This window comes from Apodemus sylvaticus, chromosome 1, assembly GCF_947179515.1.
Source record: "Apodemus sylvaticus chromosome 1, mApoSyl1.1, whole genome shotgun sequence".
Taxonomy (NCBI): domain Eukaryota; kingdom Metazoa; phylum Chordata; class Mammalia; order Rodentia; family Muridae; genus Apodemus; species Apodemus sylvaticus.
The window spans coordinates 208,265,801-208,280,908 of NC_067472.1; the positions used below are offsets into that span (position 1 = coordinate 208,265,801).

The 15,108-nt window shown below is 50.6% G+C and overlaps 1 protein-coding gene across 1 annotated transcript in view; it reads left to right on the forward strand.

Moving 5' to 3' along the window:
* The window catches only part of LOC127673673 (epididymal protein 13-like), a 76,718-nt gene extending 64,570 nt beyond the window's left edge, over positions 1–12,148 (forward strand). Inside the window, exons 3-10 of the mRNA XM_052169494.1 lie at positions 146–172; positions 2,236–2,241; positions 4,118–4,126; positions 5,129–5,155; positions 6,567–6,593; positions 8,271–8,392; positions 10,286–10,323; positions 12,067–12,148. Coding sequence (XP_052025454.1) covers positions 146–172; positions 2,236–2,241; positions 4,118–4,126; positions 5,129–5,155; positions 6,567–6,593; positions 8,271–8,392; positions 10,286–10,323; positions 12,067–12,094 — 284 coding nt within the window. The 3' untranslated portion in view covers positions 12,095–12,148. The remainder of the gene's footprint in view (positions 1–145; positions 173–2,235; positions 2,242–4,117; positions 4,127–5,128; positions 5,156–6,566; positions 6,594–8,270; positions 8,393–10,285; positions 10,324–12,066) is intronic.
* The last annotated feature ends 2,960 nt before the right edge of the window (positions 12,149–15,108 follow it).

Here is a 15,108-nt window from a genome sequence, read left to right on the forward strand (position 1 = left end):
CCCTCTCCTTCCCTCCCTCCCCCTCCCTCCCTGTCCCTCCCCCCTTCCTCCCCCTTCCTTACCCACCTCCACTTCAATGTCCACACTTCTCTCTCCCTCTCCATGCACCCATGTCGAACACGGCTGCATCCATCCTTCCTCCCAGACAACTCAGAAGAAGAAAGTAAGTCCTGTGAAATCTGTGACTCCCAACACTTCCCTACCCCCACTTTGCCGGGGATTGAACTCAGAACCTGTGTGCTAGGCAGGGCTCTACCACAGAATCATGCCCCAGTCCTCCTTGGGGTACTCCAGCAAGTGTTGTACTGACACACTTTAAAAAAAAGATTTATTTTTATTAGATGTAAGTACACTGTAGCTATCTTCAGACAGGCCAGAAGAGGGAGTCAGATCCCATTACAGGTGGTTGTGAGCCACCGTGTGGTTGCTTGGATTTGAACTCAGGACCTTCAGAAGAGCAGTCAGTGCTCTTAACTGCTGAGCCATCTCTCGAGTCCCACTTTTTAACTTCCTATTTTCTTTCTTTCTTTTTTCTTTTTTTCTTTTTTTGGGGTGGTGGTGGTGGTGGTTTTGTCCTTGTTTTTTGAGACTGTATATATTTCCCTGTATATCTTTGACTGTCCTGGAACCAGTTTTGTAGACCAGGCTGGCTTTGAACTCACAGAGATTCATCTGCCTCTTGCCTCCCTAGCACTGGGATTAAAGGTATAATAAAGGCATGTGCCATGGTTGCCTGGCTTTTCACTTTCTATTTTCAAATGATTTCTTACTAAGCTTCCCAGGGTATCCATGAACTCGATTGTCTCTATATAAAAAGTAAAAAGAGGATATAACTTAGTGGTAAAGCCCTGCCTAGAATCCCCCAGTGAGGAGGTCCGGGGGTGTGGCTCAGTGGTAGAGCCCCGCCTAGAATCCCCCAGTGAGGGTCTGGGGGCATGGCTCAGTGGTAGAGCCCCTGCCTAGAATCCTGCACTGAGGGCCTGGGGTTAAGGCTCAGTGGTAGAGCCCCGCCTAGAATCCCCCAATGAGAGGCTGGGGACATGGCTCAGTGGAAGAGCCCCTGCCTAGAATTCCCCAGTGAAGAGCTGGGGGCGTGGCTCAGTGGTAGAGTGCTGTGTAAGATCCTTTATCGAATCTCCAGTATCACAACAAGAAAGTTTGTTAGGGCAAGTGATTCGCAAGTTACACAGAGAAGAAAAACTAGAAGCAGTTAGGGGGAACTCTGTTCGGACAGAATTGCACACTGGGAGACAGAGGATGAAGGGACAGCAACACAGACAGGTTCCTGAAGGGGTCAAAACAATTTATCGATTTGCTTGGTTCAGCCCATTACAAAGTCCCAGATTGCACAATAGGAGTATTTTGGATGTTTCTGATCGGCTGAGCCAAATCCTGCTTTTCTCTAGTCTGGTCTTGAGTCCTTAATTGAAATGTGAAGCTGGATGAGTTTCGAGTTTCAGACATTTTCAGAATTGTGAGCATTCCATGGAATCTATCAGTTCTGGCTCTTACCCTGACCCCCCGCGGCCTCAGATCTGATCCGGGCAGCATGCAAAGCCTAGCCTGGGTGTGTTGACTCAGTCTGGGAATCCCAGCACTGGGGAGATAGATGGAGGTGGTGGTGGTAGTTTGGCTGGATTTGAACCTGCGGAAAGAGTTGTGGACTAGCCTTGGTCTGTGAGTGAGAGGCCAGAGTGGTGACTCGGTGGTTGCAAACACCTTCTGCTCTCCCAGGAGAGCTGACTTAGGCGCCACTCAAGACAGGTCACAATTGCCCGTGGTTCCGTGTGGCTCGCGAGGTCACACGCGCATGCTTACACAGGCGCATTCACGCAAATAAAGTGAAATAAACTTAAAAACAATCAATGAAAACAAGTCCAAGGGACACTATTCAAGCGTCACCTGGGCACTCAAAAGTGTCCTATGGAGCGATTTTGGATTAGGGACGTTCAGCGGGTGCAGGGAAGGAAACTCTCCCCTTAGGTTTTGTTGATGCTCCCAGATAAGGCAAGGGCAAGACTGTAGGAGGCTGCTGGCTCTGTCTGCTCGGGGATTCTGCAAACCTGGTTTCCTCTCTGAGTTCACCAGAACACAAGAAGGGTCGCCAAACACTGTAAAAGGTATTTTATGAGAGAAAATGGAAGTGCCAGGACAGAAGGGACTAACATCGATTTTATTTTGTGGCCCGTTTTCCCCACACGAACTCCTTGATTCTGCTTCCAATCCGCCTCCCAGTGAAAAGTAAGTTATCTCTCCTTTTATTATTGACGCCCTTTTGATGTTTGTTGTTTGATGGGAAAGTCTCAAGGAGCCCAGGCTAGCCTTAAACTGTGTTTATAACCAAAGATAGCCTCTTGATCCTCCTGCCTCAGCCTCCTGAGTGCAGGGATTAGAGGTGTATGCCACCATGCCCAGCAAAGAAAATGCTTTCCTAGTTTGTTTTCCCTCCCTTTCTTGTGGGTAGCTGAATGTTTCCAGATATTTGGAAGGAGGAACAAGAAAGGAGTGAAATAGGCATGGCCGTGTCTGCCTATGATCCCAGCACTGTGAAAGCTGAGTGAGGCAGGAGGATTAGCAGTTTAAGACTAGCCTCCGTTACATATCAAATTTGAGGTTAGCCTGGGCTACATAAGTTCTATAGCAAAAAAAGAGGGGGAGGGGAGAGGAAAGGAGAAGAGAAATCTGTTTTTAGAGAAATAGACCCCACTGTGGAGGAGACTGGGTGGTCTTCAGGCTCCGCCCTCGTCCACGGACTGTAAACTGGGGTCTGGGACGGTATGTATTACTGGGGTCCCAGTGTTTGAGCAGAGTCTTAAACTGCCCCATTGTCCTAGAGCACAGGACAGCAGGAGTTATATATGTTTATAGGTAGAAAACAAAACCAAATAAAAAACGGGATCCACGCCTTCCTCCCTGACTGGGGGGTGGGGTGGGTGGGGTTGGGTGGGGTTGGGTGGGGGTGGGGGTGGGGTAAGGGAAGTGGGCAGGGTTGGGGGAGGCATGATTGATAGAAGAGTGGAGGTGCTTTTCTGATGTCCTCTACATTGCTGGAAGGTGAGTTCCTAGGGGAAACGGCCAGGCGATTCCAGGGATAGGGACGAATGTGTGTTAAAGCAGAGAGGTCACAGATAAGCCAGCATCTCTGCATGCAGCCCCGCCTGAGCATGGCCTGGATGACATGTCCATGTCCCTTGTGGGCGGGCCTCCCCTGGGGGCGGGCCCCTCCGGTGGGCGGGCCCCGTGTGGGGGCGGGCCTCTCCGGAGGGCGCTCCAGGCGGAATGGGAGGGTCAGTCATTGTTAACACCCTTTTCTTCATCTCTTCTGGCCTTGCCCCACAATTCCACCTGGATTTTCCTCTCCGTGGCGCTCCTGCTTAAGCAGTATTGAAACGTAAGTTCATGTGTTTCTTCTTTCGCCTGCTTCCCCTTCTCCCTCCTGCCCGGAGGCCCACAGCAGCGCAGGGATTCTTGGGAGTCGGGGCAGAGCAGGAATGCTTTACTCTCATCTTCCAAAGGGCAGGTGGAGGAACAGCAAGATGGCTCCGAGGGTGAAAAGAGTTTGCAGCTAAGCTGAGTTTGATCTCCAGTACCCACGCGGTGGAAAGAGAAAATTAGCTCCTTCTGTGGCCCTCTGACCGCACACGCGCACACACATGCATAAGACACTGTAGCTGTCTTCTGTCACCCCAGAAGAGGGCGTCAGATCTCATTACGGATAGTGGTGAGCCACCATGTGGTAGTGGGATTTGAACTCAGAACCTTCGGAAGAGCAGTCAGTGCTCTTAACCGCCGAGCCATCTCTCCAGCCCCGAACCTCTCCCTACCTGTGCACCAGGTCTACATGTGGTGCACAGACATATGCAGGCAAAACACACACACACATGAAAGCAAATGCATAAAGAAGCACGTAAAGACACTGGTAACTCTGAATTGCCCTGCCTCGCCCTTGGGCCTTCACCGCCGCTGTCAGGTCTCTCAGGCTCAGCTCTGCTCTAAGGACCACTGACTGGGTATCCCACGCCGTCCATGTTGTGATTTATTTCTCTCTCCTGTGCTCTCCTCTTGCGTGGTGGACTGTGGACTCATCAACACCTCCTGTCCCCTGGATGGACCACAGGGATCCTTGGTAAGTACCTCATTTTTTGTGGGCCCTGGCCGCGTGTAACCAGCTCCTTGCTCTCACCTCCTGTGCTGGAGGGAGTGTGTGGGAAGATGGGAATCTGAGATGTGCCCCCAATGGGCTCAGGACCCCCTGGAAACTCAGGACCTGACTTAAATGCCCAGAACATGCCCTGGGAGTAACGGCGCATGCCCGGAACCCTGGTGCTGGGCCGCCCAGCCGGCTGGCTGAGCTCAAGGCCAATGAGAGACACTGTTTCTAAAAGTAAGATGGATAGCTCCTGAGAAATGACAAGTGGGGTTGGCCTCTGGCCTCCCTGCCATGCCAGCACACACGGCAGAAACACACCATGTGCCCGCACACACATGCACACACACAGACACACACAGACTAGTAGGATGCTTCAGTGGGTGAAGGGTCTTGTTGCTAAGCCTGGTGGCCTAAGTTTGATCCCCAGGTCCTATGGAAGGACAGAATTGACTCCTACAAATTGTCCTCTGACCTCTACTTGCTTGCTATATTATGCTTGTGCCCATAGTCACATGTGTAAACACATACACACATACATGATGATGATGATGGTGGTGATGATGATGATGTTGATGATATGAGATGGGGCGGAACTGGGCATAGTACTACACACCTCTAATCAATCCTAGAGGCAAAGGAAGGGAGAGCTCTGTGAGTTTGAAGTCAGCTTGGGCTACAAAGCAAGTTCCAGGTCAGCCAGAACTTCAGACAGACAGGCAGGCATACATACAGACAGGCAGGCAGGCAGGCAGGCAGGCAGGCAGACAGACAGGCAGACAGACAGACAGACAGGAAGACAGGAAGACAGACAGGCAGGCAGGCAGGCAGGCAGGCAGGCAGGCAGGCAGACAGCCAAGTGGGCCATAATTCTAGAGGACTCTTTAGGAGACAGGGGTTTGGCGTGAGCTGTGGTCCGTATTGACTTGGGTTCTGTCTGGCTACCTTTGAGATTCTATTTGCATTTCTTTACTGTCACAGGTCTGCTGAGCCTCCAAGTACTGAATGGTGAGTTGGTGGCTTCATCATTTCTGGTTTTGGGTATACAGAGGCATTAGCTTTTCAGGTTGGAAGAGGTGTCACCGAGGCTACATACCTCAACTCCACCATCGTTAGCAGCACAACCACATGACATCATGCATTCAAGCAACAGACAAACTTCATGTTCCATTCGCTGTGCTGTCTTCTTCTAGGCATTGAGATAGGAGAGGGAATAAGAGACATCAAATGTACCAGGTGCTGTTGATGAGCGGAGGGAGGTGGACAGACCTCTAGTGCAGCACTCTGGAGGTGGACACAAGAGGATCAGAAGTTCAAGGCCAGCCTGAACAACTAGAGACCCTGTCGCAAACAAACAAATAGCTGGAGAAATGGCTCAGTGAGAAAATGAACTTCTTTTTGTTTGTTTTTTGTTTTTTGGATTTGGTTTTTTCGAGATGGGGGTTTCTCTGTGTAGCCCTGGCTGTCCTGGAACTCACTCTGTAGACCAGGCTGGCCTCGAACTCAGAAATCCTCCTGCCTCTGCCTCCCAGAGTGCTGGGATTAAAGGTGTGTGCCACCACCGCCCAGTGAAAATGAACTTCTTGCCAAGGCTGATGATCTGAGTTCAATCCCTGGGCTGGAAGTAGTGGCAGGACAAGATGGACCGCTGTTAGTTGTGCTCTGACCTCCACATGTGTACTCTGATACGCAAATTCATACCACACACACACATATACATACACAGACATCCCTCATATCACAGATACACATACATGCACACTATACATACACACAAATACTCCCCACTAACACCACCACTACACATACACAAACAGATTCCACACTACACACACATACCCCCTACACACATGCGCGTGCGGGCGCGCACACACACACACACACACACACACACACACACACAAAACAAATAAAAAATCTAACTTTAAAACAAAACCAGACCTTGCCGCTGGTGTTTTGGTGAGAGGACAAGGGAGTGGCCCAGTTGCAGGCTCGGGTCTGAAGAGCACTGTTGTCCTAGGGAGTGAGGAGAGCCCGGAGTCGGGGAGACTGAGGTGCTCTTAGAGGATGCTACAGGGACCTGGGCCATTACAGGCCACAGGAAGTGACGTCTAAGCAAAGGCTCGAAGGAACCAAGGCCATCAGTCCACACGTGCAAACTGTATGCATTTGCGCACATGTGTGTTTATCTGTGGGTAGGGTGCTTCACACAGAGGGAAAGCCAAGGGGCAGCGGAGAGTCTGAGCCGAGCGACATTAAGCAGGTGACCGTCCCCCTTCCACCAAAGGGTCCCGTTTGTTCCATTTGCAGCTGAATTTCCACCCAGTCCCTAATTTTCCTTTATTTGTCTTCCCTTTCCCCTTCTCTCCTTCTTTCTCTCCTTCCTCCCCTCCTCTACCCTCTCCATGTTTTTCCTTAGAAGAAACAAGTAACTGCAAAGAAGAAGGTGGGTGGGGCTGTGTGCTCGACCTGGCGACCTGGCTGCGGGGTGGCCTGGTGGTTAGCACCGCCCCAGTGAGTGAGTGAGGTACAGGGTAGTACTGGAGAACGGGTCAGACAGCCAGAAGCCAGCGCCTGAGGCTTCTGGGAGCATCCGCAGCCACAGCCGCCCTCTCCCTTCCTCTTGGCTCCTCCGAGTCACCCGGGGCACACCGAGGTAAGAAGTGGCTGCTTCCCTGGACCTCCAGACTCCCTCCTCCCCCCTGGAGATGCCTGGGTAAGTTGAGTGGCAGGCCAATGTGGCCGGAAACTAAGAGAGGGGAAGACCACAGATACAATCCTGATGCTGGTGGATCGCTCCGGTTAAACTGTCTTGGATTAGGATGCCCAGTGTGGCTCGGCGGAGTGTATGTCTAGTGGGACAAAGACCACGATCTGCTCCCTAGGGCCGCTCGCAGTGTGGGTGCCCGGGACCCTATCTCCTGGCAAGGTCGGAAGTGCAAGGGCAACATGGACAGCTTTTGTTTGTTTGTTTATTTGTTTTTGGAGACAGGGTTTCTCTGTGTAGCCCTGGCTGTCCTGGCTGTCACTCTGCAGACCAGGCTCGCCTCGAACTAAGAACTCCTCCTGCCTCTGCCTCCCAAGTGCTGGGATTAAAGGCTAGCACCACTACCACTCAGCTATGCCCGGCTATAAAGGTCCAAGACCTGTTTTGATTACGTGAGACCCCTTTTCAAAACACAAACTAGAGAAATAACATCAGGAAAGGGTAGGTAAGAGTGCCAGGTGTCATTAGAGGGCAGCACAGACACAGAAGCAAGGGAATATCAGGTCACAGCTGGATGAGGCCAATTTAGGACAGTGAGACTCATCTCAAAAACAAGACAAAACAACAGGCTGTGCAGTGGGAGGCAGAGGCAGAGGCAGGCAGATTTCTGAGTTTGACGCCAGCCTGGTTTATACAGTGAGTTCCAGGACAGCCAGAGCTACACAGAGAAACCCTGTCTTGAAAAACCAAATTCAAAAAAACAAAACAAAAAAAACAAAACAAAAAAAAGAATAAATAAAATAAAATGTAATAAAAATAAGATGGAGAGGGACTGCTGAAGGAACTGACGTGTGTATGTGTGTGTGTGTGCGTGCCCGCGCGCCTGCGTGAATGTGCATGCATGTGCACATGTGCATGCGTGTGTGCACACAGAATGCACACATATGTGCAACGCACACAGTAAGATGCACTTGAAGGTGCGTGCTTGTGATCCCAGTCCTTACGAGGTGAGGCAGGAGGATCAAGAGGTTGTCCTTGGCTACATAATAAGTCTGAAGCCAGCCTGAGGTACACAGGTGGACCCTGTTTCAAAAAACCAACCAAATCAAACAGTCAAAAGGACAAAGAGGAAAATTAGTGAGGTTCCCTAAGACCTACAACTGGTTTGCTAACAGGGTAGTTATTGTTATCGTTCTTGTTGTTGTTGTTTTTGTTTTTGCTGAGTACAGGTTACACTGTGCAAAAGAGCAAACAGTTTGTCTGGAAGTTGAGAGATTACCAAGATGGGAGAACTTGGCCACAACCTTGAATATAAATGAAACTTCCAAGCCAGGAGACACCTAAGGGCACACGTTTGGAGTGCCAGGCGAGAAGGGGTCCTGGGTGTGATTAATGGTTGTCAGTGTTTGCCTTTAGTGAAGCCTCCACCAGCCACCACCACAGCCAGGGGACTTGTGAGGAGCAGCGGATGGAACTTTCTGAGGTGTGCCTACATGGTGATAACGTTCTTCTTTGTGTCCTACAATAAAGGAGACTGGGTGAGGATGGACCTTTCTATCTATGGAGGGAGGGAGGGACAGAGGGAGGGAGGGAGGGAGAAGTGGAGGAAGTATCATGGGAGAAGGGAGTCTGCCCAGAGCTGTCAGAAGGGGGAGGCAAGAGGGGAAGCGGTGGTCCTGCAAAGCCAGCTCGCCCAAGCACTCGCTCGTGTGCGTGCGTGCGTGTGTGGTGTGTGTGTGTCTGCGCACAGTCATGTAGGTGTCATCGGACAGCTTTTGGAAGCCAGGTCTCTCTTGCGGTTCTAGAATTGATATGTGTGCCTTTCCAGTAAGAAACCAATGCACACTCGGTGCACACTTGGAGATTAAAACGGAAAATTAGAATAATTGTACTGCTCTAACTAATACCCAAAGAGGAGCCGGCCGTGGATAAGAGATTTTACCAACTTGTATCCACCTTGGATATGTGTATTTTACATCATACCAGCCCCAGGGTACATACACTTTGAGCAATTTAAACGGAGATTGGAGTTTGCGAATCTGGCCACTTGGGCAGATATGGGAGATGTACACAGCCGAGATATTGCCAGAATGATGTCATATGTACACTAGTGGTGATTTCCTCAAATGGTTGCAACCCAGGGTGATCCTACCCACCCGGCAGAATTATGCTTTTACTGAGAAGAGCACAGAGGCCTTAAGGAAGCCTGGGCTCAGTGGTGGTTGGGACCCTGTGCTGCCCCCTTGAGCTGCTTCTTAGCATTTTCCTGGATGTGGGGCTGCTGTTTCTTAAGTCTGGGTTGCCTCCTTTTGTTATGGGAATGGAGCCTAATTGACAGACAGTCCTGGAGGAAAAAACATAAGCAGAAACTTTCTCAACATCGCCAAACTTTAATTACGAGGTGAAATGAAAATTCTGCAGCCGCCCGGTGAGAAGCACACTTCTTGCCTGTCAGCCACACCGGAAGCAGCGATCTTTCCGCTAAATTCGTTGTGTAACTTAATATGTCCAAAGCAAGCTGTGAGTACATCCGATATAGCGTTAGTCTTACTACTCCAATTTTCTGGCATTACTGCCTCATTCAGTCTCAGAGACTGAATTCTTACTGGACTCGGCCACAGTGGCCTTTGTTACTGAGCTGCCTCCACAGATGGATGAGAGCCAGGCGGGCTCTGGTCTCCACTAGGAGTTGTTTCCTTTGAACAGACACTTTGTATCCTCCCCAAGCCCCTCCTTACTCAGGAGAGTCTTAAGGACCAAGTCCTCACATCTCTGCCCGCGGAGCCACCTCTTCAACTCGTGTTTGGTTGGTCGGGACAGGGTCTCTGACTTAGGCTGGGGTGACCTTGGATGAAAGTGCTGGGGTTATGGGTGTGGCCTGCCACATCTACTTTAGGGATGCTGGAGACCAGCTCAGCACGCCGGCTGGGGAGACCCTGTACCAACCGAGCTGCACGCCATCTGAGTTGTGAAAGCAAATCTGTGGGGCACTGAGTATGCAGTGAACTTGGAGCAGGAAACAAGAGCAAGAAAAGAGGCGGGGCGGCCAGGCCAGGGGCGCGAGCCAAGGACAACCCTGCTAGCTCTGCCAGAGCAGCGGCCCTCTCCCACCCTAGTGCACTGACCCTTTAATACGGTTCCTCAGGTTGTGGTAACACCCACAACCACAACATTATTTCACTGCTACTTCATAATTAATTTTGCTACTGTTATGAATTACAATGTCAACATCAGTGTTTTCCGGTGGTCTTAGGTGACCCCTGTGAGAGGGCCTGACCCGCAGGTGGAGACCTGCTGGCCTAGGCTCCCGGCAGGAGTGCGGCTCACAGACTGGGGTTGAAGGCTGAGGGAGACAGAGAGCTCAGGAGGTGAATGCCAGCTATTGTTTGATTTGTATTTTTTATATTATTTTTCTCTGTTGTCTTCTCTAGTGTTACTGCCACTATTGTAACCCGGACCTGGATTTGAGGTACAGCATGGAGGGCAAGGGCATCGCACCGGGCCCGTGGGTCCTGGACCTCACCTTAAACCTCTTGTCTGGTTGTTTGGTTTTTGAGACAGGGTTTCTCTGTGTTGCCTGTTTGGTTTTTGAGACAGGGTTTCTCTGTGTTGCCCTGGCTGTCTGGGAACCTTTAAACTTCTTTCATTACATTGTGTTGTTGTTGTTGTTGTCATTTGGGTATGTGTGCCTCGTGCCCGTATACTGTGCCTGGTGCACGAACGGAGGGGCAGACACTGGAGCAGTCCCTCCACTCTTCCTTACACATCCCGAGAACAGAACTCCATCTTCAGTCCTGGCAGTAGAGTGGCTTCACCTGCTGTCACGGGACTCAGCAGCTTGGCTTTAAATAACTAACTTTGAAGTTAGGCCCTGCCCCATGCTCCCAGAAATATGACTCGATTCAGAATATATCGACAACTACCTTGGCTATGTAGCTAGGCTCTTCCCTGACTAGATGTCACTGAAAGCAGTCCATTTGTTCTAGCCTACATTCTACCATGTGGCTGGCTGGGCTAATCTCACATCTTTCTGGCATATCTATCTCTTGCTGGGTTCTATCCCAGAATCCTTTCTCTCTCCCGGATGTCCCACCTCCTGGTTCCTGCCTAAGCCATAGGCCTTTTGACTGACAGGTGATGCATCCATACAACGCACAAGATAGTCTCTCTAAACCGAATGTCCAAGGTAGGGTTTGTAGGCTCAAAGTCACAGAATCGCCCGGGAAGTCCTAAGTTAATTCTCCTTTACTGTGGGCGACACATGTGTACCCCGCAGCACAATATATAAAATAAAATTCTAAGAGGAATTATTATTCTTGTATTTTAAAATTATTATTATTATTATTATTATTAGACAGTTAGGAAGATAGTTCAAAGGTTAAAAATACGGGTGCTGGTGGTATATGACTTTAGTTCCGGCCCTCGAGAGGCGGACACAGGCAGATCTCTGCGTTCCAGGCCAGCTTGGGAGCCGACCCCTGCCACATCATGTCTGCTTTTCCTCTCGGGCTCCTTGCCTGTTGAGCTGGACTGGAGGGAGAGAGAGCTTAGCTGTGGTGGGTGTGTACAATGCAGAATCTCACCTGGTGGTGAGTGCAGGAGAAACAGTCTTTGTGAGACAGCTTCAGCGAGATAGCTCGTTTAATGGGGTGGGGAGGCTATCAAAACCTTTTGGGAGAAGATGGAAGTTTTGGGGGTGTGTGCACATCACTGGCTGGGGCCAAGGTTCTGGAAATGCTGTATGTACATAAAAAGGAAGTTCAGATGTTTGCTGGACTTACCTTAAGGATGGAGAAAGTTGAACCTGTAACCAGCTGCCTGCCAGGCTACACGACCAGTTCAAGGGTGGCAGGCTAGGGGCTCTGTGAGCTAGGATGTGCAGGCGCCACCCCTGCCAGTCTCAAGACGAGGTTTCTGGGGTTCGGTCACACCTCGATCTCACTCTTGCTCCAGACTTGCCCCCCTGGTTGCTCCCCCCACACCCCCTCAAATCCTCACGAGGTCTGAGGGTAGTGACATCAGCCGGTGGAGCAGTTTGGGGGGGGGGTGAGGAACAAAGTGGGCGGACCGTGGCCAGGAGGGGCTGGGTCCCAGACAGAGGTCTGCAGTGCAGGCTCGGGGTGTCCTGTGCGGTTGTTGGGGAGCTCTGAGAATATAGGACGATGTAAATGAGCGTCCCAATGTGACTTTCGCCCTTTCTCCTCTTCCGTAGAGATGACCCCTGCTGTTCCTTCCAGTGAGGCAGCTGTGTCTCCCTCAACCCTCACAAGCCCTCTGAGCACTTCACAGCTAAGGAAGCTCTCATTCTGGCCTGTCAACTCGCAGAGCATCAGTGTGTCCAGAGGCGCAGGAGGAAGCCTGTGTGAGGGCGGTGCGGCTGACTAAACCAGGAGAGCAGCCGCGTGAGCCTCTGCAGGAGTTTCCCCACACCTTCTCCTCTGGGTCGTTCTCATCGTTTCTTTACTGCACATGAATCAATAGCTGAATGTTTGTTTCCTACATTCACAAAACAGTATTCGGAATTAATGCCGGGTGGAGGGGTGCTGGGAATCGTCTATAATTGTCAAATTAAAAAACCTGTCACACTTTGATTCCGTGTATATGCAACGAGTACCGTGTGATTCTGTGTGGATTGAGGGCACCAGCTCAGCAGCTCATCTTTAAAGGCTAAGCCGCCTTGCTGGCCCTCAAACAGAAATCCAAGAGCAGAAAGCCCTGTCTGTGTCTCCCTGTTCTCAGATGCTGGCCCAAGCCTAAGTGTGCTCTAAACCCGCCATGCTGGGCTTCCTGACTCCAGTGCAGCGCTCCCAGACTGCAGCAGGATGGCTGTGCAGGTCCTAACTTCTGATGTGTCAGTTCTTGGCGCTTGAGTGTCTGTGTGTGCCCCTTCTTATGCTTTTAATGAGAATAAGAGCCCCAAGATGAATCCTGGTATCCCCAGTCTCATGGCTCTGCCGGGACTCCCCTTGGCTTCTGGTAACATGTTTTCCTGCCCCTCCCCTTTTTCGTTTTTTTAAAGACAGGGTTTCCCTGTGTTTGCCTGGCTGTCCTGGACTCGCTGTGTAGAACAGCCTGGCCTTGAACTCACAGAGATCCACCTTCCTCTGCTTCCTGAGTGGTGAGATTAAAGGTAAGCACCACCACCATTATTTCCTGTCTTTTAATACTTTAATTGGCAGAGAAAATGGACCCATATCCTGCACCTCTATTAAACAGTAGGTATGGAGAATCAGGAGTTGAGAGCCATTTTGACTATATAGTAAATTTCAAGCTAACCGGGATACATGAAAATTTGTCTCAAAACAAAATATAAGAGGATGGCTAAGCGGTTAGGAACAGGACTCCTCAGGCTGGTGAAATGGCTCAGCGGTTAAGAGCACTCACTGACTGCTCTTCCAAAGGTCCTGAGTTCAAATCCCAGCAACCACATGGTGGCTCACAACCATCTGTAATGGGATCAGATGACCTCTTCAATTCCCAGCATTCACAGGACAGCTCAGGACTGTCCCTAACTCCAGTTACAGAGCATCTTCTGCCCTCCTCTGGTCTCTGCTGGTACTACACACAGATGCAATACTTAAATCCGTGAAGGCAAATTACACATAGAAAACAAAAACATCTTAAAAAAATAAAGTGAGGTTCAAGGCTATGCCGGTTCTATGCACTGCTTTATCCTTGGCAACCACACTAATTTGGCTCCTAATAAGTTACAATTCAAAGCAACAAGGACGCTCATTAGAGCGGGCGGGCAGTGACCCAGTTTGCCTCAGGAGTCGGATTTCGGATTTCCTGCCCAATTTGGAGAAGGAAAAACAAACCTGAGTGCTCCACATTGTCGCTCTCTGCTCACTCCCTATAACGCAGGAAGCCGGACACAACGTGAGGGTTTGCACAGATATTGTTGCACGAATGCTGCCCCTCGACCTACACCCCCCTCAACTCCAATCCTGGACACCCCAATCCCCAAACCTCGCCGGTGCTCTCAGGAAGGCCATGAGATTCCTTATGGGAATCAGCCTTTTTAGTTGACCTTGGAACCCTGGCTAGGGGAAAAAGCAGGCTAAATGCAGGGCATGCTGTCCACATAGGCACAGGCTCGTGATTTCCGTCTCCAGACCGGCACAGAGTGCAAAACTACAACTCCCACAATTCTTGGCGCTCTGCCCTTTCTCCTCTCTCTTACCTAAGGAAATGCCAGCATCCTAAAACTATCTGCAAAGCGTTTTCAGTCTCCCAAACCAGTCCTTGAATCAGACGTTTCTGCTAACTCCGTTTTACTGACAAGCGCACCTCCTACCCCTCTGCTTCCTCGACACTACAACACCCAGAAGTCGCTGCACCATTTTAAGACTACAATTGTGTTGCCTTGGATACAGAGACAAGCTAGAAGGCCAGTAGGGTGTTGGGGTTCTCTCTCTCTCTCTCTCTCTCTCTCTCTCTCTCTCTCTCCCTCTCTTCCTTTCTTCTTCCTTCATTCTTCACTTATTCATTTTAATTCGTTTTTTTAAATGTCATATACAACTTCTAAGTTTCTTTACAGCCTTTCTCATGCATTTTCCATGGTTTTACTCTGGACTCCGTGCCTGATCTTCTCCCCAATCCCCTTCCCCAGCCTTGTATCCTTCACCCCCAGTAGGCAAAAGGACACATTTCCGGGTGGCATGAGTGTCCTAAGGCGAGCCCCCTCCTCATTTCCTCTGCGTCCACTGGACAGCTGCGAGTTTGACAGGAGAGGCTAATGTGGGCCTCCAAGGCGCATTAGGCACGTTCCCGAGGGCCCAAGAGCTTTCCTGAGCGCTAAGTTTCAAGCCCCAGACAAAAGGGCCACCAGGTTCTCCCAGCCCCACAGTCTGTACCGAGACTGAGGTGTGACAGGGCCCTGGCGGCAGGCACACCCTGCACCCTACCCTAAACTTCTGCAAAGCCTGATTGGGTTGCCTTTCCCAGCTGTCCGTCCCCACGCAATCTAATCCTTTTGGTGACCTGGTCCTTTCACCCACTCTCCTGGCGTCTAGGTCTAACCCTCCTCCCTCCCCTCCTCCCTCCCCTCCTCCCTCCCCTCCTCCCTCCCCTCCTCCCTCCCCTCTTCCGTCTCCTCCTCCCTCTCCTCTTTTGACTTAGGGCCATGCTCACTTCGGACTCAGACATCCCTGCCGCTCTGACTATGTCTCCCTTTTATCCACAATAAACCTTCTCATGTACCATACCTAGGAACAGTCGTGTTCTTTCATTTATTCATTCATTCATTCATTCA